Source organism: Pygocentrus nattereri, chromosome 9 (assembly GCF_015220715.1).
Source record: "Pygocentrus nattereri isolate fPygNat1 chromosome 9, fPygNat1.pri, whole genome shotgun sequence".
NCBI classification, from domain to species: domain Eukaryota; kingdom Metazoa; phylum Chordata; class Actinopteri; order Characiformes; family Serrasalmidae; genus Pygocentrus; species Pygocentrus nattereri.
In genome coordinates, this window is record NC_051219.1 from 14,290,494 (window position 1) to 14,305,858 (window position 15,365).

The 15,365-nt window shown below is 39.2% G+C and overlaps 1 protein-coding gene and 1 long non-coding RNA gene across 3 annotated transcripts in view; one reads left to right on the forward strand and one right to left on the reverse strand.

Annotated features, from left to right (window-relative positions):
- Positions 1–15,365, forward strand: part of acap3a (ArfGAP with coiled-coil, ankyrin repeat and PH domains 3a) — a 118,641-nt gene that overhangs the window by 86,657 nt on the left and 16,619 nt on the right. For both annotated transcript variants that reach the window (XM_037541227.1, XM_037541226.1), the window contains exons 11-19: positions 4,974–5,086; positions 7,214–7,265; positions 7,886–7,986; positions 8,126–8,237; positions 8,546–8,754; positions 12,587–12,656; positions 13,760–13,854; positions 14,084–14,301; positions 15,162–15,263. In XM_037541227.1, coding sequence (XP_037397124.1) covers positions 4,974–5,086; positions 7,214–7,265; positions 7,886–7,986; positions 8,126–8,237; positions 8,546–8,754; positions 12,587–12,656; positions 13,760–13,854; positions 14,084–14,301; positions 15,162–15,263 — 1,072 coding nt within the window. The remainder of the gene's footprint in view (positions 1–4,973; positions 5,087–7,213; positions 7,266–7,885; positions 7,987–8,125; positions 8,238–8,545; positions 8,755–12,586; positions 12,657–13,759; positions 13,855–14,083; positions 14,302–15,161; positions 15,264–15,365) is intronic.
- On the reverse strand, positions 10,023–11,585 carry LOC119264040. The gene is made up of 3 exons (XR_005130738.1): positions 11,394–11,585; positions 10,669–10,730; positions 10,023–10,130 (listed from the first exon to the last, which is right to left on the reverse strand). It is a non-coding gene; the product is annotated as an uncharacterized LOC119264040 (long non-coding RNA).

The following is a 15,365-nucleotide window of genomic DNA, read 5'->3' on the forward strand; positions in this document are numbered from 1 at the left end:
CGTTGCTTTTTAAAGCTCACAGCACTGGCAGTCACACACCGAGCAGCAGCGGCAGCCACAACACCAAACACCATCCGAGGGTGAGTAGTTAGTAGCCTGTCTATGCTCTGAAGAAGAAATATTCATATTAATAAGACGACGAGCTTCTTTACTGCACGTCTGTACTGCAAGTATTTAACAGAGGGAGCGAGGTGCCCTAATATAACCGTTACTTTATCAGTTAGCACGTAGCAGGAGGGCTGAAGGACAGCCTGTTCCAAAGCTTAACCTCAGACAGTTAAATGAACAAAGCGGCTTCTCTCTTTTTCACTTAGCCTGTTTTTTAAGGATGAAAAGAAGTAGTTAATGTGTATGCGGCGCTGTTGGTCCGAGACTCTTCGGCTACCTTCCTTCCACCTGTTTTCAAACAAGTCCCGCCTCCGTGCACTAGGATTGGGTGTTTTTCTGTGAACGTCTTCTATCAACCAATCGTAGCGCCGAGAGCGAGAGCCTGCTGCCCAATCGCAGCACAGAAAGGCGGGATTTTCCTGAATACGGGTGTGAAGAGAAAACCAGCACCTGCTACTTCTTAGCACCGCGCAGAGCTGCTCAGAGTAAGGAAACGATGACCGCATGATCGGCCGCTGTTTATCTCGGTTTTGTTCAGCGTTTTCTGCGGGTCCCACAAATGATTTTGGAATATTTCAAAAGCATAAAGATGAAGATACTCGGCAGGCTGGACGTCACTGTGGTGGGTCGATGTTTATGTGCTGTATCGTTAAGGATAGAGTGATTGTGGAGCTCTGGTTGAGATTTGATTCTCGGTTTTCGTGTAGATTTGATCAGAGGTGGGTTAATAAGTGGGTACATTTACTTCTACTTTTGTCAGTATTTTGTTAGGCATGATTTTGTTCAGCTTTTTCCCACCTCTGGACTTCAGCATGCTTAATTATCTACTAGAGTGGGGAAAAAAAACTGGCTGGTCCATGACAGATTCTGCCTTGTAATGTTGTGATTTGAAACCATTTCAACTGATGTTGACAAATGAGCCCATTTCGCTTAAGAGGCCCATATGTAGAATGTAAACAGTGCTAAAGCTGTAAAACCTAGGTTGACTCTCCAGTTCATGTGCAAAGTAAGTTGCAAAACTTGAATTCATTCTTTCATTCAACACCAGCACATTTGCATATATATGAATATTCAACTTATAGCAGTTTAGCCCCACCCCTTCACACAGAAGTTATAAGGTGTGTTTCAGCCCAAACTGCTTTATGATTGAGGGGCAATACAGGGCAGCCAATCACAACAAAGGTTATTTGCATATATCAGTCTTAAAACCTGTATAATCAGTCTCTGTTAAAGTAAGATTGGAAAGAGGTCATGTAAAAATGAATTATGACTTGTTATGACCATGAATGATATTTTTTCTCTTTCTCTCATGCATGTTTTTGTGCACATGTGAGGTCTCATTAGTATATTTGCTGTTTATTTGCTCCTGTACTATGTTCCTACGTTGATATACATGAAAGTGCAAACAATCAGAGAGAAATAGAGACTCGTACATGATAATGTAATTAGTGAGGGAGCTGTTGTGAGACGTGGCCTGATCTGAATGAGCCTGACTGTTTGCGTAGTCACCCTGCAGTGTAGCCTACAGCCAGAAGAAAACCTATTCAGCTGTGCGTCATAGATACATACAGATATGCAACATGATCCAAAAGGATTTTTCTGGCTTAAAAGAAAGAACTTTTTAACTAAGAAAGTTGTCTTTGTTTTCCTGAGGCTTATATGTTTAGAAATTGAAATCTGCAACTTATATATTGTTTAATAATATTTGGTGCCAAGTGCCTACTACACAATCTTAGCCATGATTTTCCTGTCACAGATCTGTCACTTATTTTGTTCTTGGGAGCACACAAAGAACGAGTCATAAGAACAGCAATGAGCAATAGCCAAAGAAAGATTGAGAGAAAGGTGCGAGCACAACGGAGATCACGGCCAAGGAGTTTATCTGAAGAAAGGAGCTGCAAATACTGACTGCAGCTGCTCGTCCACTCAACCTCATCACAGCGCTGTGAGCAGCTCCTCACTGAATATTTTTAGCAACTTTCTCTCATGTGCTGGCGAACCCAGAACATTTGAAGTCCACAAATTATACAACAAATTAGTGGACTTTTCTAGTATTTGCTTTTGTGGGTTCATTTGGGGTTCACTGATCTCCAAGATCAGGCCTCTTCTGCTCTCAGTTGTGGAGTTTGGGTATGTCTTAAGTTAATGTCTCCTCTTGCAGCAGGGCCCTGTGGTGCTTGGGGTCTTTGGTGGTCGCACCCGCTGCCCTTCTCAAGCGACAGCCTTGACCTAGGGGTCGGCGATATGACAAAAATATATGCCATGAAACGATATGCACGATACTTTTAGTGTTTCTGAGATTTAATAATCAGAATCAGAATACTTTATTGATCCCAGAGGGAAATTGCAGCTTGTTGAATAAGTTGAAACAGACAAAATAGAACCTGTAATGCCCCATAAAATATTGCAATAATAATAATAATAATAATATGCGTACAACTGCAATGATTTTTTTTATTAAATGTAAATTCACTGAATCTAATTAAACAGGCCTAATTATGCAAAATTTGTAATGAAACATATGGTCAGTGATTGAACTTTAAGTACAAGCGATATCCATGATATTTTCCCAGAAAAGCATATTCTGGCTTAGGATGATAATGATAAAATTTCGTCATATTGCCCACCCCTACCCTGACCTGTAGTTGGGGCTTAATCAAAATCACAATTTGAAAGAATGCAACGTTTAAGTCGCAAGTTTTAAGTGGGGAAACTTACCTGATTTAAACACCAATTTAAACAGAAAAGGTGTGTATTTTGCTCATCTTGACCAAAAAATGAAACATGACAAATTTATAGAGAACAGTTTAAATCACTGTGACAAACAATATTTGGTCAGATAATTGTAATTAGATATCTTGCCCACCTTCCGCCCGAAGACTGCTGGGATAGGCTCCAGCACCCCCCCGCGACCCTGACGGAGAAGCGGCTTAGAAAATGGATGGATGGATGGATGGATATCTTGCCCAAATCATTCAATCCTAACTGTAGTATATTATTACTGTCAATGATGGGAAAGTGCTGATCACATTTAAAAGATGAAGCATGACATAAACCTTTTTGGCCAGTACCATGCCAGTCACCCTAGAATACTGATTAGAAAATTTTACTTTAGATCATTAGAAGTTTATTCTTTTTTTCTCAGGGACAGAATGCAGAGAGTAATTATTCTAGCTGCAAGATCACTTTCATCAGCCCCATGTATCTGATGAAAGGGACCACCAGATACTTGGGTGATGAGCCATTCTAAGCACTGCAGCACTGCAGTGATACTGACGTAGTAGTAGTATGGTAGTGTGCGTGGTGATGTATCAGGTGCAGTGGTGTTGTTGGCACTTCACGGTGTCACTCCTGGGTTCACATTTTTACAGCAACTACAAAAATCCAGCCAATCCTGTAGTTAGAAAGACAAACACATAGTGTGTATGAAAAAAGATGGAATTCAGTCTCTAACTGTACACCTGCAAGGTGCACCAGCAATGGAGGTGTTTCCAATAAAATGGCCAGTGAGTGTATAGTTGCTGCCTGTGCAGTAACAGTTGAGATGATGAGAAAAGTATCAGCCTATTTTCACCTTGTATTCACATTTGTTTTGTGTCCCAATCGTATCTGGATTTTTACTTTTGTTACTTTTGTTACCCATTACTATAAGAATGGACAGACTTGGCCTGGAGGCATTCATTTACATCATTACCAGCCCCACAGATTTTTCGTTTTCATCTTTTATTCTCTCACCTGCTAGTCAGCACTCACAGAGGCATTTCCACTCACATCATTGTATACAGATAATGAAAACACATTACGCTTGTGTTAGCTGAGGTCAGCTTCTTGTTTGAATTTCCCCATTTCACCTTAAATGGTGCAGCAGTTACATTCTACTACAAGTTAGAAGCTGGAGAATGAGAAGCGACTTCAGCCTTGTAAAAAGTCTAATGTTGAAAGACATTATATAAGAAAACATTCACTTCTGAATAAGTTTCCTGCCAGAGATGCTAGAAAAGCGGCTGTAGCTAAGCTTAAGCTTAGAGCAGAGCAAAGCAAATTTTCGTTTATATTATGTTTTTTAGCCTTTACTAGTACTTTAGCACATACTGAGATATATTCACAGCCAAGATGATAAAATGGACATAATGTTGTGGCTCCCAAGGTGGTTTGATTTTTGTTGGAAGGCCAAAATGGCTCTTTTGGGTTGCCGACCCCTGGGTCAAGTGAAGTCCAAATGTGACTCGATCACCAAAATGTATATTAATGCAAGATGTAAGCAGGTCCTGTGAGTCTAACTGATCCCAGAGCACTGAAGTGACCACAGTGGGCTGAAGGCTCTTGTGTGAAAGATGAACCACGTACTGAAGACTGTTTATTTCCCACCTTTCTCAGTGCCCTTATAGGAGTCTGTTCAACTTCAGACAGTGTGCATTGTGTCTGCAGTGAATTGAGCTGAAAGGCTGTGATTAGTGCGAGTGCTTGGTATGAAAGTGTAAGGGGCAGCTCTGGTTACCGATTAGACACACTTACGCGCTTACGTAACACCGTGCGTCAAAATGTCTGGTGGGTTTCTCATGAGCTGGATGAGTCACTCCTCACAAAATTTTGTATGGTTCTGTGAGTTCATGTGTGAGTGAGAGATGCTGGTTATTTGTCAGTGTTCGCGTACACGAGAGACAAAGAGAAGATGTTAATTTATGCATGTGCCCCACTTAAATGCCTTCACAAGTGGAACAGTGATATAACAGGAAGGCAGAGCATTCATTGGCTGAAAAATGGATCTGAATTCCCTGAACGTTCAGGTTTATGAAGATTATATTGTATAGGTGGTTGGTGTAAATGGAATTTGTATTGACAGCCTCACTCTCTCTTCCCGATAGGACTTTTCCTATGACGATCCTAAGGTAGAATTCAACGTGGATGCCCCTAATGGAGTGGTGATGGAGGGCTACCTGTTCAAGAGAGCAAGCAACGCCTTTAAAACATGGAACAGGTGAGCAGAGCTGGACTTGACAATGTGATCTCCAGCCTCCACAAAAGTTTGCTTTGATAGGTTATAAGCCTATCAGAGCCCATGGTTGTAGTATTACTTGATAACATACACATTTTCCCTTTACACTGTATGTAGTCGAGCAGCTAACACGAGTTTGGTGTCTGAAGTTTGCTTCATTAGTTATTTGCAGAGTTTAACGTATTTGGGGAAAAAAAACATAATATATAAAATACTTATATTTACAATGTAAAAAACTTTTATGTCTTATTTTTCTCTCAATATGTCAAAATCGGCAAATAAACAGTAATTGTGCAGATGTTTGTTCTCTATAGAAGACTATAGGATATTTATTTCTTTAGAAAGTAGCTGCACTGTAGCTAACAAGTTATGGTAGTGTATACTCTCCAGTTCACGCTCTGCAAGACAAGTGGTGATGCAGAAATGTGGCTATTTTAGCAGTTTAATTTACTTTGTTAATAATGTGATATTTCAGTGCTGCTGTTGCTTTTATTTGATTACATTTGAAATGAGATTTCAGTTTAGTTTATTTTGTTTCTGTCATTTCAGTCACATTTTATTCATGCTTTGATTAATCAAATCAGTAATGCACGCTCACCCTGGATATGCATGTGTTGTAACTTTATAGGTGGCACATTTAAATGAGTGGAAGGGAAATTGGCCAGATCCTGACAATGGATCACCCCTGAGATGCTCAGTTTGATAGTTTTAAGTATGGCTGCAACTAACGACTATTCTCATAATTAGTTAGCTCATCTATTATGACTTTGATTAATCGACTAGTTGGGAAATTAAAACCTACAGCTATTAGTCTGGCAATAGTGTTTCATTCAGCCAATTGAAATACAAAGGTTTCTCTACCTTTATAAATTATTTTCTGCATTACTTCTAAGGCTGACACTGTATTTCTCCTTTAGTGGTAAAGCAAAAACCAATTGAAAAGCTTCTCTGGGATTGATTACATCATGTAATGAAAACAGTCCAGTCATCAGCCTTGTCAGATACGGAGATCTAAAGCAGCTCATCACACGTAAAATGGCAGTAAACATGCGTGATGTCGTCTTTTTCAAATATAGTCCACATTCAAATACTCAAAATAGAGTCTTCAAAATTTCTGCGACTCCTAGGAACATCTCAGCTGGTCTGTGTATTAGTGAAATTATCTTAAATGTAGTCAGTATATATCTAATGTTTCTTATTTGGAGATTATTGTAAGAATATTATGAGATTATTTAACTGTTTGATGTTTTTTTACTCTTTTAGTGAATTTATCTCACAATAGTGGCAGATAACTTTGCTTGTTTTAAGAAAGGATCTGCCAGTATGGTTAGATAGTGTGATATGAACTACAATTAATGGGACAGGCAGTTAAAAGTAATGCAATCTCATTACATTTTGACAGAACCTATTAGTAGCTTGTAAGTGTAAGCTTCTTTAAGCATACCGTGGATATGGCCAGAACTTAAAGGATGTTTATTCTTATTTTTTACTAGCAGTTTTTAAATGTGACACTACTACAACATTTTGTCTGTATGATCATAATATTGTGATGCGTATTGATTGTTGTAAAAAATTACTTTAAGTTTTGTGATATGCTATTTTTCCATATCGCCCATCCCTTGTTTTGAAGTGAATGATAATTCAGGCAGGCAGTTTGCATGACGCTAATTGGTTACCATGAGTATTAGCTACATTAGCTTTGTAAATTCAGGGCAAAGCTAAAATAAAAGAAGCAAACCAGGGACACGAAATATGTCTTATATTCAGAAAGTTGTGTAAATAAGACTTTTTGCCAGCCTATTCCTTTAATGTACTTTACTGTCACTTCATTATAGAGCAGCTTAGAGTTGATCATACTTGCTAGTTGCAGTGACATGGAAGTCATGCTGTTATGACATCAAGCAAGTCAACAGACATTAATGTTACTCCACATGCCAAATGGATTTGTGTCACTTGGGAAAGAGCACTTCACTCAGGCTTTTAACTCATTCACAGAGATGTCACCAGTGGCTGGAATTTCTGCTTTATTTCTGCTTAGTCCACTTTTACCACTTTTTAAAGTCAGATCCAGCCATCTAACACGCATCTATTATTCATGGCTTTCCTCAGGCGGTGGTTCTCCATCCAGAACAGTCAGCTGGTGTATCAGAAGAAGCTGAAGGCAAGTATTCCTCATCTTCTTCAAACACCCCCAACCCAGGCACTTGCAGTGACTTAGAGAGATGAAGTGCTCCATCAAAAAAGGTGTAGTTGTTGATTTTAGCTGTCAGCTGTAACTTACCGTTGATAGTAATTGAAGTGTAGATGCTGGTTCCTACACCACTAGGGGACCTGTAGAAAAATAGTACAGCTTTAATAAAAGTAGTTCTATAGGTCTGACTAGAAACGGACTACAAGAAATATACATAGTGCTCTGAGTCCCAAAAGGCTATGCTGACCAGGGTTATGCAGATCCTTAAAAATTCTTATAAAGCTATTTTTACACTAAATCTAACTAAATCATTTCTTATTTTCCATTTAAAATTGTATCTTTACATTTTCAGTAACAAAATATAGTGGATAGTCTTTTTGGGCCATGTTCCACCACAAACTTGTTCTAATTTGTGAAAAGTGAAACCATCCAGTAATATAGTTATTCCCAAATTCACCCTTTTTCCAAAACACACTGCACTCCTTTGGAAAAGCATCCGACTGCGTAGGTGGTAGCTTTTTAGGTTTTTTAGAAACAGTGACTGGTGATTTGATCCAGCCTCTTCATTTGTTTACTTCTTCGTCTTCTAGGACTCTTTGACCGTTGTGGTGGAGGACCTGAGGCTGTGTTCTGTTAAACCGTGCGAGGACATTGAGAGGAGATTCTGCTTTGAAGTTGTGTCTCCTACCAAGTGAGTCCTACAGCATTATCCAAACCCCTCTCAGCAATCATTTCACACAGCCTAGGTTTATTTGCGGTCATTCTAAGGTCATGCTGTTACGTGTAGCAATAGACTGCAGGAGCTGAACAGTGTTCTGTATGTTCTTCAGGAGCTGTATGCTGCAGGCGGAGTCAGAGAAGCTCCGGCAGGCCTGGATCCAAGCAGTGCAAGCAAGCATCGCCTCGGCTTACAGAGAGAGTCCAGATAACTACTACATTGAGGTAGTGCATTCTGCATGCATTCTGCATTTTACTATTGCTTTAGATAACAGTATTTCATATATCTTCAGATTCCACATAAACAGATTTATGAGAGATTATTTAACTCTGTGCAGGCAGTTTGAATGATGGGGTATAAGCTTCTGTTACTTGCTAGCAACATTAGCAGCCTCAGTGCAAAACAGGAGAAACAAACTTCAAATGTATTGTCTAAGAGACTACATAAGGAGTAAGGAGAAATTTTAAGTTGATTTTTGGCTAAAATGCAGCCTTGACTCCATCTCTGTAACTTTGTGTCCACTTACTTGCAGCGCCTGGACCGCACGGCATCTCCCTCCACCAGCAGTATAGACTCTGCCAGTGAGCCGCGAGAGCGCAGTGGCAGGGCTGAGAGCATCCTGCAGCGAGTACAGTGTCTGCCAGGCAATGAGCTGTGCTGCGACTGTGGACAGGCTGATCCACGCTGGGCCAGCATCAACCTGGGAATTCTGCTCTGCATCGAGTGCTCTGGCATCCACAGGTACACGTCCAACTACAATCAGCAGACCAGAGCCTGCCATTTTAATGTGTATTGTAAATATATTGGTTCCATTTAGGTTTGCTGAAATATTCAGGCAGGCAAATATATCTAGAAGCTGCTAAATAAGTATATTTTAAGCTTTTTTAGAGATTTAGGATCCATAGACTAGATTAAATTTCCCTATTATCACAGAGCTCTCTAGGTGTAGAAGGAGATGTTAATCTCCTCTTTTTTCCTAAGGGTAATTTAGGAGAAAGAATGAAGAAATCCGTGATCCTTCATTAATACAATCAAGAGGTCTGCTTTATTTCAGACCATCTTAAAAAGGGCATTCCTCTTTTTTCCTCTGGGAAGTATTATAGAACACTTCTGTTTTTAAGGAATTGATGCATTGACAACGAAAAAACGCAAAGTTTTCTTGTCAACTAATCATATCAGATTTTTCAAGTCATTCAGAGTGGTGAGGTGTAAATTTTATTTATTATAGAGAAACACCACACACATCTCTTTTAAGCCACTTCTCCTTCTGGGCCAGGGGTGCTGGAGCCTATCCTAGCTGTCATCGGGTGGAAGGCAGGATGCACCCTGGACAGGTCACCAGTCCCTCACAGGGCAGACAGACACACTCACGCCTAGGGGCAATTTACTATGTCCAATTGGCCCGACAGCACATCTTTAGACACAGAACATGCAAACACCACACAGAAAGGACCCTGGTCACCCGACTGGGGGGAATTGAACCCAGGCCCTTCCCGTGCCAATACAAAGAAACAAATAGAACTGTTCACAGCAGTAGTAGTCAGAACCAGACTTCTGATTAAAAGAGTATATTTTTAGATTTACTACTATTTTAACCATTATTAGAGAGGTTTATGTTCGTTTAGATAGTAAAATATATTTGCGTTTACAGACCTTGTGACTACTGGTTCCTTTCACTACTGGTTCCTTTCACTACTGGTTCCTTTCACTACTGGTTATATCACTTTCTCTACAATCCACCATCTCACATCAAACCACTCTGAATGAGTTTCTCAACAGCTGAATTATGCAGACAGTACAATGGCGTTATTTTACCACAAGTGACCAGTAGAGCTGGTGCTTATGAGACTGATTGTAAACTCTAGGATGTCAGATTTTTTTGTGAGCATGATTCATCATAATATTTTAAACATCTCATGAATCAGCTCATGATTAAGACTCACAGAGTTTGTGTTGCTGCAGTGCAGTGTTACTGCCTGACTGTGGGCAGTAGAAGCTCTGTGAGCTGACCTGCTTTGTGGCTTCAGCAGCAGACACGTTCTGTCCCTCCTGATGCTTCTCTCTCTAATTGGATCAGGGCTGGTTTGACTCCCTCCTTAGATCAGAGAGTGACTGGCCTTGTGGGATAAAGACAGGAGACACTGCTACTATTTTGTGTGCCTTCAAGCAAGAAGTGAGAACTAGACATCCACTGAAATTTCAGCCACAGAAAACTTTTATCCTGGAACAAAGTGCCAAAATATTTCATAAATTATTTCAGTAAGAGTTAGAATTAGATTGTGTATTTCCTTTGCACTTCAGGGTATGATAACAACAAAAAAGGAGTTAATTAGAGGTGCCAAAGTTAATTGAGGGTTAAGTGCATATATAGATTTGCATATCATCTACATAGCAATGGACCTGGAGGCCAAGTTGTCTAATGATCTTGTCAAGCGGAAGCATATATATTAAGAAATGTAAAGGGCCAAAACGGAGCCCTGGGGAACACCATGGGAGAGACGAGATAGCTCAGACCTAAACTTGCCAATAGAGACTAATTGTTGTCTGTCAGTAAGATATGATGTAAAATGTAATTTAAACAAGAACTGGAGCTGGTCATTCTCTAGGGCTTCTAGGATTTTGGCTAGGCATGAACTTTAGAGATGTGATAGAGACCTGATGCTTCTCTTCCTTTATGTAGTGGAATGAGATGAGCTGTTTTTCAAATACTGGGGATTCTGCAAGTTAGAAAAGAAAGATTAAAAATGTGCTGAAGATCTTCTAAAATAACTGTGGAGAGAAAGGGTTGAGTGTTAAGAGACTGTGGCTTACAGCAGTAGTTGAAAGATGCATTTAACCATATGAGATTCCACCTTGAAGTGCAGCTACTTGTGCGGAGTCAACGACTACAGCCAAGTACAGCTTTTAAATGGCAACTTCAATCAATGACTCTCTCGATAAAAGTAATTTTCAACTAATAACATGTCATGAATTTGTTTATTGTTCACACAATTTTATGTTGTGTTCCAAGTTAAATTATTAAAGGAAATAAATACTTACTTATAAGTTTACTTATAAATACTTACTTATATAATTTCCCCATTTCTATAGTGATTAATCACAATTAACTGCACAAACCAATGCCATTAAATGTGATTAATCATCTGACATCCTAAAAACTAAAATTAACACAGTTTCTGAAATTTTGATACGTAATAGTGCAAACTAACCATAGTTTTAAGACCAGCTTACACACATTTTACCTCCTTTCACTACTTAGTGCAGTATGTGGATCCAGCATTTGGAGGATTTCAGTTTCATAATAAATAGATTCACCTATGTTTACAGTGAAATGACACATATAAGACATATAAAATCTTAAATATCTTAAATCTACATACGTCCTGCTGTTACTTTAGATTCTTCAGTATCAGTATCAGTCATGTCTGTTTTCTTCCATTTCAGTCTGTCCTCAGGTGCTCATCTCAGTGTACTCCTGTTATGTAATCATCTCTCTTACTTGGTTCAGATCAGCTAATGAATATTCATGTATGCACTGGAGGCCTCTGTTCTCACACTGAGGTCCAGTGAGACTTTTTCTTCACACAATCTTTCTTTTCTCCTCTCTCATTCTAACTTGGTTGCTTGGATACAAGGCTGGTTTGTGGATAGAACTGTTGATGTGAGAGTGTGGGCAGCCAGCCTTTACCTCAGGAAAGTGTGCAGCGCTGTCATTTTAGCCCCCCCCCCAATATGTCTATTGGTTGATAAACTTTAAGACTAGTCCAGACTCAACTACTACTGCTAAATTTGTATCCCAAACCTTTAAAAAAGATAGATTATCACAGACATGGTTTACAGTGCTTTGCTAAGCACTTGAGTTGATTGACAGAAAATATCCTGCTGGGATAAACTGGTAAACTGAATGTATTTCACACCTTTATGTGCAGATGGTGGAAAAAATTCATTAAAAAAAGAACTTATTAACAGAAACCAAAAAGTGTGAAATGCTAAAAATATTGTGAGGCTCCATCCTGGTGCTAGAACATTTGTGATTTTATATTATTTAAGAAAATTTGACAGTACAGAACTAAAATCATGTTTGACAGTTTATAAGAAACAGGTGACAATCATCTGTCAGTAAAGCAGCGTTTAACTGAAACTGCTGGAGTCTTTCATCTTTGGCCATATAAAATTATATTGGCCTGTATTCACAGTTATGAAGTTTTGAGCTTCAATCATTTTCTTATCAGGCTCTGGTAGTTTCATCCCTCAACCTCTGCAGTGGTGAAAACAGCTTGCAGAAACTCGTCTGCGTTGTTGTTGGTGAATGAAGGACAGTGAAAGCTTCTTTCTACTAGAGAAATTCGAGAGCGTTAGCTGCCCCTTCAGAGTTTTTTTTACTGGAAATGAATGCCTGTCCATTGTGTATAATTAGCATCTCACGATTTGTGTCACTCTGTTCTCTTTTTGAATGTGTAATTGGCCCTTGCACTTTAACTAAACTCATATCTGTCAAAAGCAGACAGCTACTCATTTAATGGCAGGCCTTTACTTGCTCAGTGCTGATGTTGTGTGTGTTCTCTCCATGCAGGAGTTTGGGGGTGCACTGTTCTAAAGTTCGCTCTCTCACACTGGACTCATGGGAACCTGAGCTACTGAAGGTGGGTACACTTTCTTGGATCTTCCTGGGCTCATGAGAAGCGGAAAATGCAACCTTCTAATACTGAACTTGTCCCTCCAGATTTCTTTGAAAACTGTAAGCAAGTCTCCAAAAAAAAGAAGCTGTAATAATGGCAAAGAGTAGATAAGAGGAGATACAAACCTGAAAATGTTGATATAAGCTGTCATTGTTCTATTAGCCTAAGATGACAGTCCATTCTGCTATGCTTCAGGCCAGAGTTCCAGACATTAAAATGGGCAAAGGAACTACAAAAGTAACCATGATCTCTGATGTAAAAGATGGCATTAGTGTTGATACGCCTATGAATAGTTTTTGTCTGTAAAACTTGGACATGGTGACCAAAATGCTTGTGTTTTAAAATTGTTGTAACATTGATACTTTACATGTATCAATTTTTCTAAATTGCGTATCACCCCACCCTAATAGTAACTTAAGTGAATCTTAATGTCTTATTTGACAGATGAACAACTGAGGAGTGAATGCCCTTCTGTAATTAGCTAAATCTGGACACTAATCTTTAATTGTATTCTGACACTGTAATAACAAGTAATAACAAGTAATGTAATAATGAAACCATGCACTGTGTTGTTATTGTTATTGAGTGTGCCCTGTTTCATAACACTGACATGACCTTCCAGCTGTGATGATTCAATCTGGGCTATCTGTGGGAATTTGGGGAAATGACACAGATACTTTATCATGTTCTGATCGATCAATCAAATCCCAATACCTTCAATTACAAAACCTTCTCTGTCAAAACTAAACCAGCCTGAAAAGTGCTTTAAAAACTCTTTGAAGGGAACAGAAACAAATAAGGTAACTAATCACAAGTGAAACTAGTACAAACAAATAGGACACAAATACAAGCAATGACAAGTGGTCAGGGCCAGCAAGCGGTGGGAGTCAATGGGTGGGTGACACTAGCATGCTTATCTGGCATATTTCATTTATTCTTCCATATCAGCACCCAACGTCTCTTTATAAGCTGCCAGTTCTGTGTATCAAAATCACAGACAATTTGCGTCAGTCGTAGAGATACTTATAATGCAGTTACTGACTTGTTCCTCCTCCCTTTGAATGCAGCTGATGTGTGAGCTGGGAAACAGTGTTATTAACCACATCTATGAGGGCACATGTGAGGAGCAGGGTGTGAAGAAGCCAGGACCAAACAGCCCCAGGTGAGCTGATCCAGCTAAATCTTTTAGATACAGAAACTCACCAGGGAGTAGTTTCTGTAAAATAGATTGCTATATGTCGTGCTAAGTTACTGTCATTTGAAAAGAGTAAAACTTAGTGTAAATTGAATTTATTGTTAAATTTAGTTTTGTTATTCAGCTGCTTAGGTTAGAGTTCTGTACTGCAGTCACTTTTAGCATTTTTTTAATTGCTGTATATCACTGGACTCAGGCAAGAAAAGGAGGCCTGGATCAAAGCCAAGTATGTGGAGAAGAAGTTCCTGAAGAAGATGACAACGGGCGTGGTGCTAGTGAACGGAGAGAGGAAGTCAGAGCGGCACTGGAGCGTCAAAAAATGCAGACGACACAACAGCGCCACCACCATGCCCAAAAACCGACGGAAGTACAGACAGGAGCCCGGATCAGCCTCCCCCGCAACGCTGTCCTCAGGTAACACATCTAAACCTTAGAAGTCTATTATTACCAGCTACAACACTATTTAAATACTGTTTTTGACAGTTTGCTTGTACTTTTTACATTTAAACACATAATTAATCCTATAGTCATATGCCGCTTACACAGTTAGTTCATTTTAAAAGTGGAAAGAAGTCTTCTCTCCTTTTTTTGCAAATTTAAAATAGAAAAATTTCTATAACTTTTGCACATGTTGCATTTTTTTTTTCAAATATGTTCAATTCAGCAAATAAACAGTAATTTTGCATTAAAGTGTGCAGAAGTGTGTTCTCTCTAAAGTGTGTTGACTTTCACTTAGAAAATCAACAGAGCATTAATTCATAACTGCATGTAACAGTTGCAATATTGGCAGGCGACGGCTCACAGGTCAGAAATATATTGTATTTACTGCTTCAGGGCTTTTTCGAATTGTGGCTTAGTTAAGGGCTCATTCAAGTTGTGTTGAGCAAAGCGTGTGACTAGAGTCCCCATCTCTGGATCACAGGCTTGTTTTGTGGAGAGAAAAATCATCCTTTACATTTTTGCCTCATTTTTGCTTTTTTTTTTACATTAAAACGAAGAAGAAATGTAGAAAGTGAAGACTTAAACCCATCAGTACAGAATGTAGATCACTGCAACTCACTACTGTCACCTCTTACAAGTACAAATGTGCTATCAGTCCACAATTACCAGAGAATTTCACTGCTTGCTACGAATAAGCTACGAAAAAGGAACAAATATAAAATACATATATTGTTTTTGTTATCAGCAGTGATAACTGTACCTTCTAAGGTTTTACCTAGCAGGTCTAGATTATTATAAATACTCCAAAGTAAAGCTTCCATTTTTACTACCAGCTGCTGCTGCTCTGGAGAGAAAGTTTCGGCGAGACTCGCTCTTCTGTCCAGATGAGCTGGACTCTCTGTTCTCCTACTTCGACACTGGCTCAGGGCCTCGCAGTAAGTGTTCTACACCAACAAGAGTGCAAACAGAGAGTTCTCTTTCACAGAGGACTGTTCTTGTAAATACAGTAAGTAAAGCACATGCAGTCCATTAGTAAT